Raw genomic sequence first — 15,880 nt, 5'->3', positions numbered from 1 at the left:
ATGAACAGTAAAAGAGGAGGCCATTACAGTGAGGGCTTTAATCAAAAGCACAGGCTTCTGTTTATTGACCGTTGCACGCAAATGAACAGGTGAGAGTATATTTACACAGATGTAAACAGTCAGTACCTGCAACACAGACAGGAGAGAACACAATGTCTCTCTCCTGTCTCTCTCTCTTGCACATATACCCACACATTCAAATCCTCATCCACATGCAGGCAGTGACACACACACAGACACATTCACACACAGAGAGTTTGCGGTATAAAGATAGAGTGGACTGTCTGAGAACACGGAGCACAGCAGGCTTCTTTGGTCAGCTACTTCAGACAAGATTTCCAGTGATCAAAGCGTATCACAGGTCACCATTCAGAGAGCAGAGACAGAACACGTACTGGCAGAGCAGTAGGAAAACACCAAAACCTCTTTTACTCTTTGCAGATTTCACATCTTTTAATGTCTCAAAGAACAGTGGCACACAATATTCCTTGTATATTTTTTTACTTTTCACTTTTGGCTCCCACCACGCCAAAGAGTCCATCACAGCAGAGGATAAATGAATCATGCCTGTGCAGAAGTCATGGCAACGGCATTCAAGCAGCAACTTACACACAAAGTACCTGAATGGCGAAGCAATAAGATGGAGCAATGTGGGAATATTCCTTCATAAAGTAGCACATAAAACAACTTAAGATGAATTCACTGACATGAATTTGCAAATCCCACAACCTTTCAGTGTAAGTAATATAAAAGCAACTAAGATAAAACAAGAATAGAAAAAAAAAAAAAAACAGAAAAAAACAGCGCAACATTTGTAATAAGTGCAAATCATTCATTTTTCTTCACTGTGTCCCTTTTTCAGAAAAAAAATATTCAGAAAGACACATACACATATAAAAAAGAAAACAAAACAGTGAGATCAACAAATCATATATTAGAAAATGTGGAGTTTAGAGACATAACTGATAAAAAAAAGAAGAAATAAGAAGTTCCTGCACAGCAGAAGATAACTGTGGAAGGAAAAGCGATATCTAGCATGCCTTCTCTTCCTTGTACCTCCGTATCATCCCAACACATGAACGCTCAACAACAAGGGCCTAACAAGCCCCTCAGTCACCCCTTCTTCTCACTCTTTAACCACATCATCCTCCTCAAAGATCAATTTTGCATACACACAGTATTTTTTTTTCTCTTTGGGTCACTAAGAGGCCAAAACAACAACTTTGAGAAAAAAAAGAAAAGAAAAAACGCCATGATTGCTTCAAGTCACCAAATGTTGTTTAGCTTCGGTCTGCATCAACACAGTGTTGCCACGGTGACGTGCTATCAACACTTCCTGTTAAACTCACATTAACAACTGCTGTACTCCGCACCCAAAAGAGCTGACGACACCTTCCGTTCTTCTTGTCCACGCACTGAAATAGTCCCAACAGCGAACACTGACACAAGGCTACAAAGTTAAATGTAACACATCCGGCCAGGAGTACCTTTGATACACTGTATGTTTCTCTTTATGTGCCTCTGTGTTCATAGTCAACCATTAGACATCAACAACTCTACTGTGTACAGCAGACAGAAACATCCAGCATTTAAACAGCAATTGTTGCTCTGTTCTGGCAGTCTGCATAATAACAAACTACCACAGTACCAGTGAAAATATCTGCTCACATGTGGACGGACTGATTAATCCTGTGGGCTTGTCTTTTGAAAATAATTTCATATAACACAATCGATAAATTCACAGCTGCAACCGTTGATTGATTAACTGTTCTGCCAGTAAATAAAATAATTGTACCGAATTCATTTTAATACCAAATGAATGATCTAAGTCATGCTGCTGAACAAAGGTAATGTTATCTACAGATTCTGAAGACTTGTGTTACATTTTTAATCAGATGATCAGACAAAACAAAACAATGAAATAAGTATAAAGGTGTAATTTGTCCAAAAAAAAAATCTAATAATTATAGTTTTTCTTCTGGCTTGTAGTGACACCTAGACTTTTTGGGGTGTCAGTAGCCCAGATTTAGAGAGGTGTACCTTCTCTCTAATATAATGAAACTAAACTGCTCAAAACTCGGCAGCACGTCTCTTTCTGGAAATCATGACCAGCTTTAAAAAAAGAAAACTGCATTGTGGACAGTTTCATGTACTTAACTAAAGGAGGAGAGCATTTACCTGTTACTAGAGGCTCGTGCCTGGATGTAGTTTAATTAAAATAGATCCTAAATTTAACAGCTCACAAGACAGTTTGTAGATTTCATTTCAAGTAATGATGTCAAAAGTAGCATTTCTGTGTTTCTGGATGTTTTGGACACCACAAGACTAGAATTGTGTTTGGTTATATTTGACAGAAGGCAGATATCTTTAATCTTTACTGCCCATTATTCAAAAAATGGGCAACTCACATCACATTGATCTTCATGAATAAAAGAAATTTTTTTAAAAATTTACCTAAATCATATTTTTTTCCTGAAACACTCTTTAAGGTCTGTGCAACTCTGATGCGCATTGTTCACTACTCTCATTTTTTACACCAAATAATTTATTAAACTGCTGGCAGATGAATGAATTGCTGTTTGCAGCCCTACCAAAAGCAGATAGATAGTTCTCATTAAGCACAATATCAGTTGTACTCTCTTAATACTGCTATAGCGGATAATTTAGTCTCAGATTCATGTATCTAGATGTGTCGTTCAGGTTCATTCAATGAGAAAATATAGACTAGAAAATGGATATGAAAAATGTGATTCAGCTCACAAACCTCTGTTGCAAAAAGAATACAAAACACTTTAAGGTCATCTGCATTCAGATTTCATAAAATGTAAAAATGCAGGACAGAAATGGCACTAAGCGTTCTCGCCTCATCTCATTTGGATCTCGAAACAACAGCCCTTCGTCCTGCCATGAACGACAACAGCCTCTAAAATAAGGTGTAAAGTCTCCCTCTATGTCACAGTCAAAGGTCATCGGGAGAGATCCACAATGTTCACTGCCTGGTTACACTGCAACACTGGCATCACATTGTTACACACTATTTACAAGCGAATAGCACACAGACTGACAGCCCAAACACGCACTAAGTATATTGCTACCTTATGGACAGAGGTCTCTGTTTTATGTTTAGCATTTTTTTGTCTTTTTTTTTTTTTTTTTTAAACAATGGAAAAGTGAATGACTGACCATATTGAATCAGCTCTGCTTAACAGAACTAATCCAGTACTGGGCTGCCAAAAACTACAATTCCCAGGCACTTGATTGTAACCAAATTTACAGTAACGTTGTCCACTGGGTCAGCTTGCCTCTGACGCACAGAGAGAAGGCAGCAACATTCAACACAAAAGCCCTCAATCTCCCAAACTAAGAAAACAACTAGCATCCTCAGCATGCATATAAAAGTTATAGTACTCTTGGGATATACTTTACACCGACAAGTTAGCTAGTGGTTGCATTTACACACTGACACATGCTGCTAGATCTCTGTGCAATGCTACAGTAAGGTGACACAGAAATTTAAGGTGAAATGATTTAAAACTGATTTATGAAGAAAAAAAACTGCAAATAAATATGACTATATTACAGTAATGGCAGAAAGGTGTGGAAATAAGCAGAAAGACAATGAGGTAGAGACGATGATTTGCCCCATAGAATATGTGAGAAAATGTGGCAAGAAGGATGGAACAAAAGTGCTAGAGAAAAGGAACAAAAAAAGCAGAGAGAGGTGATAGGAGGAGACTCAGGTACTGGTCTTTTGCTCAATGGCTCGGGTCAGGGTGCGTCGGACGGTTGTCTGGGTCTGTATTCAAAGACTACTTTCACATCCGCATGCGGTGGTGGGGCTCTGTGAAGGGCGGCTCCGAGTCGTCCATGGGCAGCACCAGGCGCGTGCCTCTCATCACCAGCTCGTGATCTCCGTATGCTAACTCTCTGTCCAAGTCATCAGAGGTGGCAGCACCAGCAAAGACCGGGCCGCCGCTAGTGTGGGCGCCACTGGCGTCTGTACTGACTGTGATGTCGCCATATGTCAGGTTGATGTCACCGTCTCTCAGGATGAGGTCAGAGTCGTCATCCTTCAGCTGGCATTCATTCTGCAGGAAGAAGAAGATCAAATTGTTCAAAGAAACACAACAAATTTGGGAAAAAAGGATGTGACTTTAGCACTCCATAGCTATTGAATGAACTTGTGTTCAACCAATACAATTATAATTTTGTCCCATGCTTTGTGTTTCCTTATCCATCCAATGAGACAATGAAAATTGAAAATGAAAACTGAACCATTGATTCATGACCGTTTTCCATCTGGTAATATGGGATTTAAAAAAAACAGTTCAGTCAGAAATAGCTCTTGTATAAACCAACGTCTGACCTCAAAGGCCTGAGGGCTGGTGAGGAAGCGGGCGAGGGGGCCGCAGCAGGGAGGCAGGGTGGCTGTGAGAGGGGGGCCGCTGTGAGTCAGGATGGGCTTCAGGTAGCTGGAGGGAGGCTCGAGTCAAGGACATAATGCGCGTGAAATAAGCACTAAAAGACCGCTATTAGACACAAAAAGAAAGCTCCTGGTAGGGTGTGATGAATGCTTAATGAATCCCAGTCCTAAGAAGAAAATGTTCCAAATTAAAGTAATTTCATAAGGTAATTTATTTTAAATGCATAGAACAGTCTGATCTTCATATTACAGAGCCAAAAGATGACCTAATGTGAAGTTAAGTCTGTAAGTGGGGCTCCCTCTGCTGCCCGGTAAGTTGAAGTAAAGTCATTAATGAGTTATCACATATACAAAACATCACATGTATGGTTTATTTGAAAATTATTTCTTGATATTAATAACACTAATTAAGCAAAGGATACTTGTGGTCAAAGTTGTACCAAATTCTGAAAAGCCAGGCACTTTCTTGTTTGGTGCTCCTTCTCTCTGAACCTTCACCAACACTCATCTGGACAAAGACAGACAACACTGTTTAGGTGTCTTGGTTTCCTTTACAATTACTTTCCACCAATTACATAACTACAACACATGTTTATAAGTGCCACACTCACAGAGTTATCTTGATCCGAGTCCACTCCCACACTGTTAAAGAAAAAGAAACACGTGTAAATCAGCCGCAGTTGTAAGCTGTCAGAGCAGAACAGTGCTGTGAAGCATGTTTCCCCCATTTTACAAGTTCACCAGCAGGAAATCTGCTTATTAAAAAAAGACAAGACAGAGCAGCACACATCCTTCAAGACGTTCAATAATTTTTTGAATACTTGCCTGACAGGATAACTAGATGAGTTAAACACAGGCATCATAAAGTCAAAATATTTATAGACAAGCATCAGATTTATTTGTGAAATTTCTCCACTGTTGAAACAAATGCTAACTGCAAATCCAGTCTGGACTTTACAGAGGAAGGATAGGCATACCGTATGCGCTGGCAGGACAGCATCTGAGTGGTACCACCCCCACAAATCCATACAGTGAAGAAGACCACGAGCAGAGTGGTGGAAAACATCATCTGACGAGCATATGTTGCAGTGTCCCTGATGGACAGTGCAAAGGTCATTGCACCTCGCAGGCCTAAAAAGCAGAGCACGGAGAATGTTGTATACAAGATGAGATAATAAGCATCTCTGTTGGTTATATTTCACTCTGTTAATAAAGGAAAGCGCTCCTGACATGGCTTTGCTTAAGACGGCACATAATAAACATCCTTATCCGTACACCACTAACCTGCAAACATCATCATGTGCTGGAAGTTGGATCTTATCTTGTTGCGTCGTCCCAGATTAAGAAGGAAGGAGAGAGGGTAAATGTTAGCGGCTCTTCCTATGAATAATGCTACCTGGGTAAGAACATGGTTAAGGACAAAAGCAAATGAAGTGTGCTGTCTTCTGACTATTTACTACTTGGTGGTTAGTTGTAATAAACTTCTTTTGTTCCCTTTAGGGAGTGAATCATCTGCCTCAATCTTACCCTATCCCTAGCATTTTCTTCTGTTATACCAACCCTCTGCATGTCCTCCTTCACTTCATCCATTAACCTCCTCTGAGATCGGTCTATCCTTCTGTCTCAAATCACCCTGGACACTAGTCTCCAGCCACTCCACCCTGCCTACACTCTCTTCTTCACCCGTCTTGTCCACTGTGATGCTATTTAAACTCATCTGCCTGCACTCTCGCTACTCCTTGCATGGTCACCTTTCCATCTGTCTCCCACTGCTGTAGATAATGCTTCAAGCCAAGGATTAACATGGCTTATGTGAACTTGGCAGGGCCATGTAAAAAGATACAAAAGCTCCAACGATGAACATCGGATTGAAGACATGGTTTTGGAACGTGAAAAGGGTCAGTCCCATGTAGGAGAAAATGAAGTTCTCTGCCAGGAAATTTAAAAGTTCAAACAGCTGCAAAAGAAAAGAAACAGCATGTTTTACATGACAGCTGATATCCAAGTATAGATAGACGTATAAAATAAAAAGCTAGAGTTTCCAATAAATGCTGTTAAACTTGGATTGCATGACTGTGAATGTAATTAAACTTAAAATGCCGCTTTTTTATTCGCTATGTCATAAAGACATAGAAAAGTTTAGATTTTTGTACCTTTACCTGTTCAACAAACCTGTTATGACACTACAATGGCAGATAACTGATAAAGCAATCTGCAGTTTTTGTTTAATTTTGAGTCCCCATCGCCTTACTTCACCATAAAACAAAACAAAACAAGGAAAACGCAATACTTAAAGCATCTAAAAAAAGAACTGAATAAGTAGTGACCTGTTTGGTTCTGTCCTGAGACTCAGGAGACAGATTGTTGTAGGTGTAATGGGCCTGAGTGATTCCACAGAAGAGTACTGCTACCACACCTGCAACACACCAAAGGGGGACGGAGACACACAGAATAAAGATGGGATCAATACGCACTGATTTCTACATGCTCTGATGCATAAAGCTTCCAGCTGGACACATTTACTCTATTTAAATTACTAATCTTATTTTTTGTTTTTGATATTCTGGTAATTACAGTATGCCATACACCTAGAATGTGTGTGTGTGTGCGTTACCTGTGAAACCACAAGCCTCAGCCAGTAAGAATGTGCTCCATGACATGAGAAAGAACAGAGCTGTTTCCAACAGCTGGAAGTCTCGCAGCTTGGTAAATTTAGTCACGTGGACACCACAGTCAAAGAATTTAATGACATACTCAGATATTGTTAAATCCATTCATGTTGACCTTTTTACAAATAATTCAATTCTAAGACATTAAAAAAAACAAAAAAACAAAAAAGAGAACTGATAAAGTTCTTCTGCTTTCCATTTGAAGTCTGAAACTGATGGCTTCTAATGAGGTAAACGTTCCACAATCAGCTATTCATTTTAATCAGCTTTTTTTGCATTGATTCTACATTTTCATATAGTATTTCACACAAACTAATTTACTGCATGATATAACTGAGATAATGATGATAATGTTTCAATGTTAAGAAGCTAACCATTTTAGAATTTAAAACATGTAGACCGGGGTGGAGAACTCCAGGCCTCGAGGGCCGGTGTCCTGCAGGTTGTGTCCTTGAGCCAACACAGCTGATTTAAATGGCTAAATTCCTCCTCCCAGAGGCCTGGTAATGAACTAGTCATTTGATTCAGGTGTGTTGACCCAGGGTGATATCTAAAACCTGCAGGACACTGGCCCTTGAGGTCTGGAGTTCCCCTACCCGGATGTAGACCATCACAGAAACATTCATGTAGACCCGCTCAGAATGTAAGCCAGGGTCTTTCATTAAAAATGACATAGATACTGGCCAGCTAACACTAAGGCTTTGGTGTACTTAAATCTTCCCCTTTATGTCCTTAATAAAATGGACACGAGAATAGATTTCTTTGGTTAATGGTGACTGTGACCTTATAAAACAAGTCTTTGGCCGTGACACAAAATTCATACGCTAACTTTAGCAAGGGAACAAACAGGATGAAGTGATAAAATATTGATGCTTTAAACCAAAGGACAAAGGTCCGGTCTGGACAAAAAAAAAAATGGGTATAAACTCAAACTTTACAGGTTGGTACAGGGATACAACCCAAGGTGATATTTTTAGTTTAAAATACCAAAATAAATTGAAAGAACCTTCATGTCCCTTTTTGTAGTTTGGAACTGAATTTGACTGCATTTTTTTATGTTCTTGGTTTGAATGAAATACACTATTATGAGTTTCTTGATGTTAATGGCACATGTGTGTATGCTCATTAAGTGTCTGTTTGCTGTTTAAACACTGCTACAACAACATGTAACTTATCTAAATAAATGATACAACCAAACAAACGAAAAAAGATATGAGAGCAGTGACGATTCCGGTGGCGACTCCTAGTGCAAATGAGCCGCTGAAAACTCCCAGGAAAATCCCAAATGACTTCAACAACGCCATAACCTCAAAGGTGTGGCTGTTGTCTCCTTCTGGTTGATATGCTACTATAGAGCTGATATGAACACAAAATACAAACATTTAATGGCAAGTATTTATGCAATGGCAGGGCAAATATTTATATGTGTACCACATACAAGTTAATGCCTGCATTAGTCACCACAACACAGGGTAGTGTATCCAGACCAAAATTCCAACCAATAACAACATATTTCACAACTATAGTAGATCTCTTTTTTGAAAGCAGCTCAGGTCTGTCTCTGAAGACCTTTGCATCTCTAACTTGAATGAGTTCATAAAGAGGAAAGGAGAGTAATGCAGCGGTCGGAACAAAATAAGTTATCACACTGGATTTGGATAGTTCAGTATTAATACTTGACTAACAACTAAACGCTTTGGTTAAAAGTCTACTGATATGGTAGATTGTTATAAAAACTACATTTATAGTGTATACAGCACATGCAGTTAAGACCGCACTAAGGTAGACAACCAAGGTAATCCAAAACTACTGTGGAGTTTTGGATTCATCACTGTCAACTCAATGAAGAGAGTTAACGAGTGACTAATCACACCCAATAAAACACATTCAAGTTTAAAGAAAATCACTTCTGTTCAGCTTTTTCTTTCCATCAAACTTTAGTCCAAATAAAGACAAGTAAAGGTACCAATGCCACATTCATTGGGTCTTGAAGATGTCACCTCTTACACTAACTTTGTTGTCACCTGTGAGTTGAATATGAACACTGAACCATCCCACTAGAGAGTGAAAGGACAGAGCCATACTCTCTCTCTCTCTATGTAGATATATATATATATATATATACAAAACATTATGCTGAGGTAGTTTTGTGCTCAAATGTGCTGATCATGGCAAACGTTTATTTCCAAATAAGAGATTCAGATCTTTGAATAAATAGCTGTATAATAAATAGCTATTTGAACCAAGTGTCACAGTAAAATAAAATTTGTTCACCCTCTCTCTTCACAGCCCCCACAATCACAAAACAAATCACCAGGCATTTTGTCTATAAGCATTCTGGCTTTCTGCCTTTCCCTTGGCCCCCACAGTATCTTCAAAGAAAATAGGAATGTGCTCTTAGCTGACTCATAACATCAGAAACATTTAACCGATAACAGAAAAAAAAGAATAAATAATGCAATGTTCTGCATCTCTGGTTGAATAGCCAGAGTCTTAAAAACAAATGGCCAGTGATTTGTCATGTTTATCCCAAGGCACTGCAAAAGCACACAATGCCATGCTCTACTTAGTACACCCGTTCAACGGGCTGGTCTGAGTGTCTCCGCAGGGCCAGGCCCCTCCAATCTGCCTGCGCTTTAAATTTACAATTCTGTGGAAATTATAGCAGTTCCATGTGGCAGGGGACAAAAACCAAGTCAAGTGTTAGTTTAACGAACATGCTTCACATTTAACAAGGTGTTATTGGGAGCTGATACCAGGTTAGTAAAAGGTCACAGGTCCATCAACAAAAAAAAAAATAGAAAAAAAAGGGAGACAACTTACGAGGACAGAACCACGGCCACGGCATCGTTAAGCACACTCTCTCCAAACAGTAATGCGTAGAGATCCACGTCTACCTGCAGCTCATTAAAGATGGCCAGGACTGTCACTGTGAGGCACAGAGAACATACGTCAAAATTCACTTCCAAACGCTGCTATACAATGTTGTGCAAAAGTCTTGAGCCACCTTTATTTCTTTACATTTTGCTTGGAAAATGGGTGCAGCAATTTATCAAAACATCTACAAACATACATGGAAATATGGTATATAGGGAAAAAAACAGATTTTGTACAATGTTAATGAGCTTTAAAGTAAACATTTGGTAAGACCAACTTTATTATTTAAAGCTTGAACTCTCTTAGGCAAAGCTTTCTTGTCTTTTCTTTACACAGTCTTTAAGAATACTTCTCCAGGTTTCCTGAAGGATATTTAAAGCTCTTCTTTGGATGTTGGTTGATTTTGTTCAATTCTCTGAAAGGATGATGGCACTCTGCCTCAATAATGTTGAGGTTCTGGCTCTGGGAAGGTTAATCCATGATAGTGTTCTATTGTGAGTTTTTCTATCCAAGTATGCTTTTACAGCACTGGCAGTGTGCTTGCAATCAACGTTACGCTGAAAAATGAAGTCCTGGCCAATCAGACACTTTCCAGATCGTATTACATAGTGGATCAACATCCGATGGTACTTTTCAATCACTTTTGACAAGATGTCAAACAGTACTGTCTGAAATGCATCTCCAAACCATCACACAGGCTCCACTTTTAAAGCTCACTCACTGTTGCACCTCTCTCCTGACCTCCTATTTACAACCTGACAATGGCTACAACTTAAAAAAATCAAATCTGAATTCATCACCCAGTAAGACTTTTTTGGTAATGATTTTCAGTCCATTTGGCATACCTCAACTTTTATGTCTATTCCCCTACCATTTCTTATGAGGCTTTGAATAACAGTATGTGGATTCCTTGTTAAGTAATGTGGAGACAAAACCGGTTCATGCTTTGAATTACATACATTTTTTACTTTAATTAGTCACGGCTCAGTCTCAAGGTGCTGAACAAACATAAAAGCATTCAGCTGAAAATGTCGGGGTATAAAGACTGAAAATTAGTAAAAGAGCAGTCAATTCTAATGAAAAAAAAAAAACAAAAAAAAAAACTTTGAAAAACCTTCAGGACAACTATTGGTCAAGAACACTTTAAAAAGTTTACTGGATGCGGTGTGGTGGTGGAAAGGCCTTTTGCACAGTACCTTAGTTAATATATGTAACAATATGCTTTGAGTTAGTAGAAGAAAACTTTTAAATCTGAGAAAAATCATATGTACCAGGGTCTGTGGCAGAGACAATGGCCCCAAAAAACAGGCAATCAGTGAAGAAAAAGTCTCCACCCAGCTGGCCCACCTGCTTCATTAGCGTCACACAGCCATACATCAGCAACCTGATGGAAGAAAAGGAAGAGCAGGTGGTTTTGTCCCTCATCATAAACAACAATAACTTTAAATGTGCATAGTTGCACAAGGGTTGTAAAATCACAAGAATGAATGGCTTTCATATTTTTGCTTTTTTTTAATAATAAATTATTTTTTGTAATAATTGCAAATTAATTCTCTTACCCAATAATAAAACAGGAAATGACTGTCCCAAGAAAGGCGTAAGCCAGGATGGATCCCATGTTCCGAAAAAAATGTCTCTGAAAGACAGAAGAGTTACCAGATCAGCAATCAAATGCATACTTACTATAAAATAAATTATTCATCTTGATGAATACGTAAACCCCTGCGGTCTATAAAGAGACCACAAATGGACTTTTAAAATTTCATAGTCAAAATATGAAGTTATTTAATTAAGAGCCAAATACATACTGAAAATATGTATTTAATAAATGTTGACGTTTTATATGATATACTGTACCCTTTTTAAGCTGTAGCCAGCATGGAAGATGATAGGCGGTAGGAGAATATTGAAGAACACTTCAGGGTCAAAGGTCACCTGAGTTATACAAAACACAGAACAAAATTACAGATCTGCATCAAAAGAAAATTAACAAGTTGTTTTCATTAATATTTCTTTCTATGCTGTTGCATTTTTGGATTGACTAAAATATTAATTAATCAAAAATGACACATCTGGGGCATCATGACACAGCTTCCAGGAAAACCAAAAAACTACTATAATAGTAAAATGGCATGTCACAGAAAGAGGACAGCTTCTAGCCACATATATATACACACACTAAGGCTAATGCCATTTTTAGATGCTAAATCTAGAGCAGTGCTACATTAAAATCAGTATGTGGTTTCAATCTCTGACAATGGATTAGATCAGCGGTCCCCAACCCCCGGGCCTCGGACCGGTACCGGTCCGTGAGTCGTTTGGTACCGGGCCGCGAGAGTTGAGGCTCAGGTGTGAAATGTATGGTTTTCAGGGTTTTTAATCGGTTTTCAGCGTTATTTTGTTATCGTTTTTATCGTTAACTCGGTTTTCCTGGGTCTTTTCACGTGTGTTATGAATAAATCTTATTTTTTTCGGTACCTGTACTAGTTTTATTTTGTTGTATTTATCCGCGACACCTTAAAGGCCGGTCCGTGAAAATATTGTCGGGCATAAACCGGTCCGTGGCGCAAAAAAGGTTGCGGACCACTGGATTAGATGTATTCATGTTTGGAAAACAATCCTCAATTGCTGAACGTGAGATTATGACTTAAAAAGATGAAACTTGTTCAGCAGATTAATTACTTGTTTGGTGGTTAGAATAGCATCAAGAATACTGCTTGTATGTAATTGTGCAGCTGTTTAACTGACAAAGTACAAAGTGACAAACACACCCCAGCACATGACAACCGTAAAACAACTACTTTTATGGTTTCTTTTACATTCTGTATCACTAATAAAGGCATTCTGTCAGTTATTTTAACAGAACATTTCAGGCCCTGTTTAATAGTCTTCAAACAGATTAGATCTAGATGTAGAGCTATTATTTTAAAATTGAAATAGCTACTTAATGTTGATAATAAAGAATTTGTATTACAGAAAGAGAAACACAAATCATTCAGCTTACAAAAAACTAAAACCACCATTTAAACCCCTTACAAATTAACCTGACTATGATTTCTCTCTTGCATTGGTTAGTTATGTTGTATTTAAAATATCAGAAGGGAAACATGTGGGGTAGCTGGTTTTGATCATCAGTGCTTGCAGATTTAAACATCTGCTATCATTTCAGTGTAAAATAACTGACAATTATGTCTTTGCTGATGATTAAATCATCTGATTGCTCCAGCTCAGGGGTGGGCAATTAATCTTCTCAAGGGGATACAGGAGAAACTGGGACTCTTGTGGAGGGCTGTACCAATAACTTATACAGAGATAAAATTAATAGTGAGTTCAATTTACTGGCACTGTCCTCCACAACAGTCCCAGTTTTTCATAGTCCCTTAGGAAAATAATTACCCATCTATGTAACACAATTTCTTGTATGTAGACATCAAATTCAAATAATAACACGACAGAGTATACCTTGCGCAGCATCTCATTATCCTGCACGTCGTTCACTTCATTGGCACTGATCTCCCCTTTCAATGTGTACTCGTAGAACTTGCCGCTTACATTGACCAGCAGAGTAGCAGGGCTGGCATTGACGTGGCAATTCAAGGTGACGTTGCTAACATCCCGAGGAACATGAATGCCATAACGCAAAATCACTCCAACAATTAAGCCTGGGGAAAAATTAATAAAAACGAAAGACAAAAAAACAAACAAACAAACAAAAAAAAACAGGATAGAGAGAAGAGTTGATTAATACAGGATTTTTAACGGTTTATGGCATGTCGCCACAAAAACAGATGGTGAGTGTAGTTTCAGGCTACCTGATACTACAGATGGTCATAAAATATTTCAGTGGGATTAATTTGTAAAAAAAAAAAAGAAAAAAGAAAAAAAAAAGAAAAATTAAACAAAGGTCTACTCTGAACATCACAGACGTACCTAACAGCTTTGGATCTCAAATTAAAGTCTTAACACATCCATGTGAAAATAAATTACCCTGTCAGATACTGTACCAGCAAATTAGAATTTCAATTAGTTTAGATTAGATTAGGCCATATTGTCTCCAGTGGGAGAAATTTGTCTTGGACAACCGAGGGGAATATGTCACACAAAATAACACAAAATCACAACATGTCTGGTATCCTGTACCTTTTTTCCAGAGGACTCATATTCTTTATAAAAGATGTGATTTATATATGTAGTGATTTTTCGGCCCTTCTTTATCACCGACTCTTTAAATATCTCATGGAGAGAAAATGGAGGCAGGATGACAATCATCTTTCCAGCTATTTTGATCAAATTTTGGATTTGTGATCTGATCTTGACTCAGATCAAACATCTGTTACTATTGGTAGTAATGCATGGTTTGGTAACCATGTAGTAGACAGTAATGTCACAGCAAAAATAATAGCATAATGTTACTATCCACCCTATGGAGCCTTCATAAAAACTAAAAGTGAGTGATTTGTGAATGTTTAGACTCTATAAGCTCTGCACAGCCAAGCAGAAGTTATTAATTATCTGTTAGATATGAAGCAGCTGGGTTGTGAGGCAAAATGTAAATGATTCTACGGTGGCGCGACCACTTCCTCTTCTACAGGTTGGAAGATTTGTAACAATACTCCTGAAATTCAATATACAGAAGTGGAAGCAAAGTCCAGTTACACACTCATGATTGGCATTTGTCCAAATAATCACTTGTGACTTGCACGAAAAAACAAAAACAAGTTATTTAAGAACTAAAATTCAGTAGGATTCATAAGACAGTATTTGTCGAAATTGCTTAGGTGCTCAGATGTAATTTCTAAGACTAAGCAGTGTAAAAGAGGCGTCCACGGTCGTTAAATTACGCTTGCTCAATCACAACACAAACCGGCACAGTCCTGCTGCATAAATCTGTTAAAATTCGTCCAAGTGAAGTATGCCATTAACAGGGGCGAACTTATCAAGCCTGGTGTTGACATTCATCTGTTCAAAATCTAACTATTAGGACACAATGAGTGTAACAGCTCGGATGACGTCTCTCTGTCACGATGGACCATCTTACCATAAATCATTGCCAGCCCGGTTTCGTGGAGAAACCTGAACCGCCGATGTTTGAACAACCAGATGGTCAGGATGGTGAGGGTGAGGAGCAGGATAAAGATCAGCAGGTCAGCGCTGTCTTGTCTGTGGCTCTCCTCAGCCTTTTTCTCTGTAACGATGTTCTCCATGGCACTGTCCTCCTGAGGTGATGATGCTCGGCAAACACTGATGCAAACAGGCAGGCTTACTAGCACGAGCAGCCACAACGTCCTTGTTGCCCTCCGGGCACTGCTGACAGTCACTTTAAACACCATTTCGGCTTTCGGCGGCCAAATGCTGCAACGTCGCCGAAGGTAAAAATAAACTTGTGCAAATATTATTCATAAACTGAGGGGAGTGGGCAACAGAAAGACGACAGCAAAAGAGAAACCAATTCCGGCCCGGAAGGGAAAAGTAATTTTTCCAGAAAGTGTAATTTTATGTTTCAAATTAAAAGCACACCACCGTACCGTGGATGGTTAAAATCAACGCCAGCGGAAAAATTTAATACCGCAAAAAGAATAAACCTTATATATAAACAAAAATGTCTATCTGGCAGTTTTCTTGGCAGTTTGCTTCTTATTAGCGATGATAGTTTTCCCCGAAATCTTTTATTATGAAATATTTGACGATAGCCGTGCTTACCGGGAAGTGAGTCAAACAGTCCTTTAGGCTATCGATTTGTGTCGTATTAAAATAAAAATAAAAATAATAAACCAGATATAATAACGAACTTAGCGTTTATTTTAGATTACGGTTTAATTACAGTTTAATTCTTAATAGAATAAGTTTAAATAAAAAATAGCCGCATATTTCCTTTGGTATTTCCTCATTCCTACTTTCTTCCTACTCTTCT

General features: G+C 38.5%; 1 protein-coding gene across 1 annotated transcript; it reads right to left on the bottom strand.

The window, feature by feature from the left end:
* Nucleotides 1-37: 37 nt before the first annotated feature.
* On the bottom strand, nt 38-15,413 carry slc9a6a (solute carrier family 9 member A6a). Its single transcript, XM_063494885.1, has 16 exons — nt 15,008-15,413; nt 13,432-13,631; nt 11,827-11,904; nt 11,529-11,605; nt 11,241-11,353; nt 9,916-10,021; nt 8,307-8,448; nt 7,038-7,143; nt 6,751-6,839; nt 6,267-6,380; nt 5,708-5,819; nt 5,401-5,554; nt 5,035-5,065; nt 4,846-4,931; nt 4,367-4,472; nt 38-4,088 (listed from the first exon to the last, which is right to left on the bottom strand). Exons 1-16 carry the CDS (start codon nt 15,297-15,299, stop codon nt 3,816-3,818), a joined length of 2,079 nt encoding a protein of 692 aa, XP_063350955.1. The 5' UTR covers nt 15,300-15,413; the 3' UTR covers nt 38-3,815.
* Nucleotides 15,414-15,880: the final 467 nt, after the last annotated feature.

This window comes from Pelmatolapia mariae, linkage group LG2 (assembly GCF_036321145.2).
Source record: "Pelmatolapia mariae isolate MD_Pm_ZW linkage group LG2, Pm_UMD_F_2, whole genome shotgun sequence".
Taxonomy (NCBI): Eukaryota; Metazoa; Chordata; class Actinopteri; order Cichliformes; family Cichlidae; genus Pelmatolapia; species Pelmatolapia mariae.
The sequence above is the reverse complement of the archived record's forward strand: the minus strand, read 5'-3'. Positions and strand labels throughout refer to the sequence as shown.

Excerpts from the sequence above, each read along its gene's own strand:
- slc9a6a (XM_063494885.1), bottom strand. The coding sequence starts at position 15,299 with ATGGTGTTTAAAGTGACTGTCAGCAGTGCCCGGAGGGCAACAAGGACG. Across the intron at positions 11,905-13,431 it reads ATAATGAGATGCTGCGCAAG|GTGACCTTTGACCCTGAAGT; the intron begins GTATACTCTGTC and ends TGTATAACTCAG. Across the intron at positions 11,354-11,528 it reads ATTTCCTGTTTTATTATTGG|GTTGCTGATGTATGGCTGTG; the intron begins GTAAGAGAATTA and ends TTCTTCCATCAG.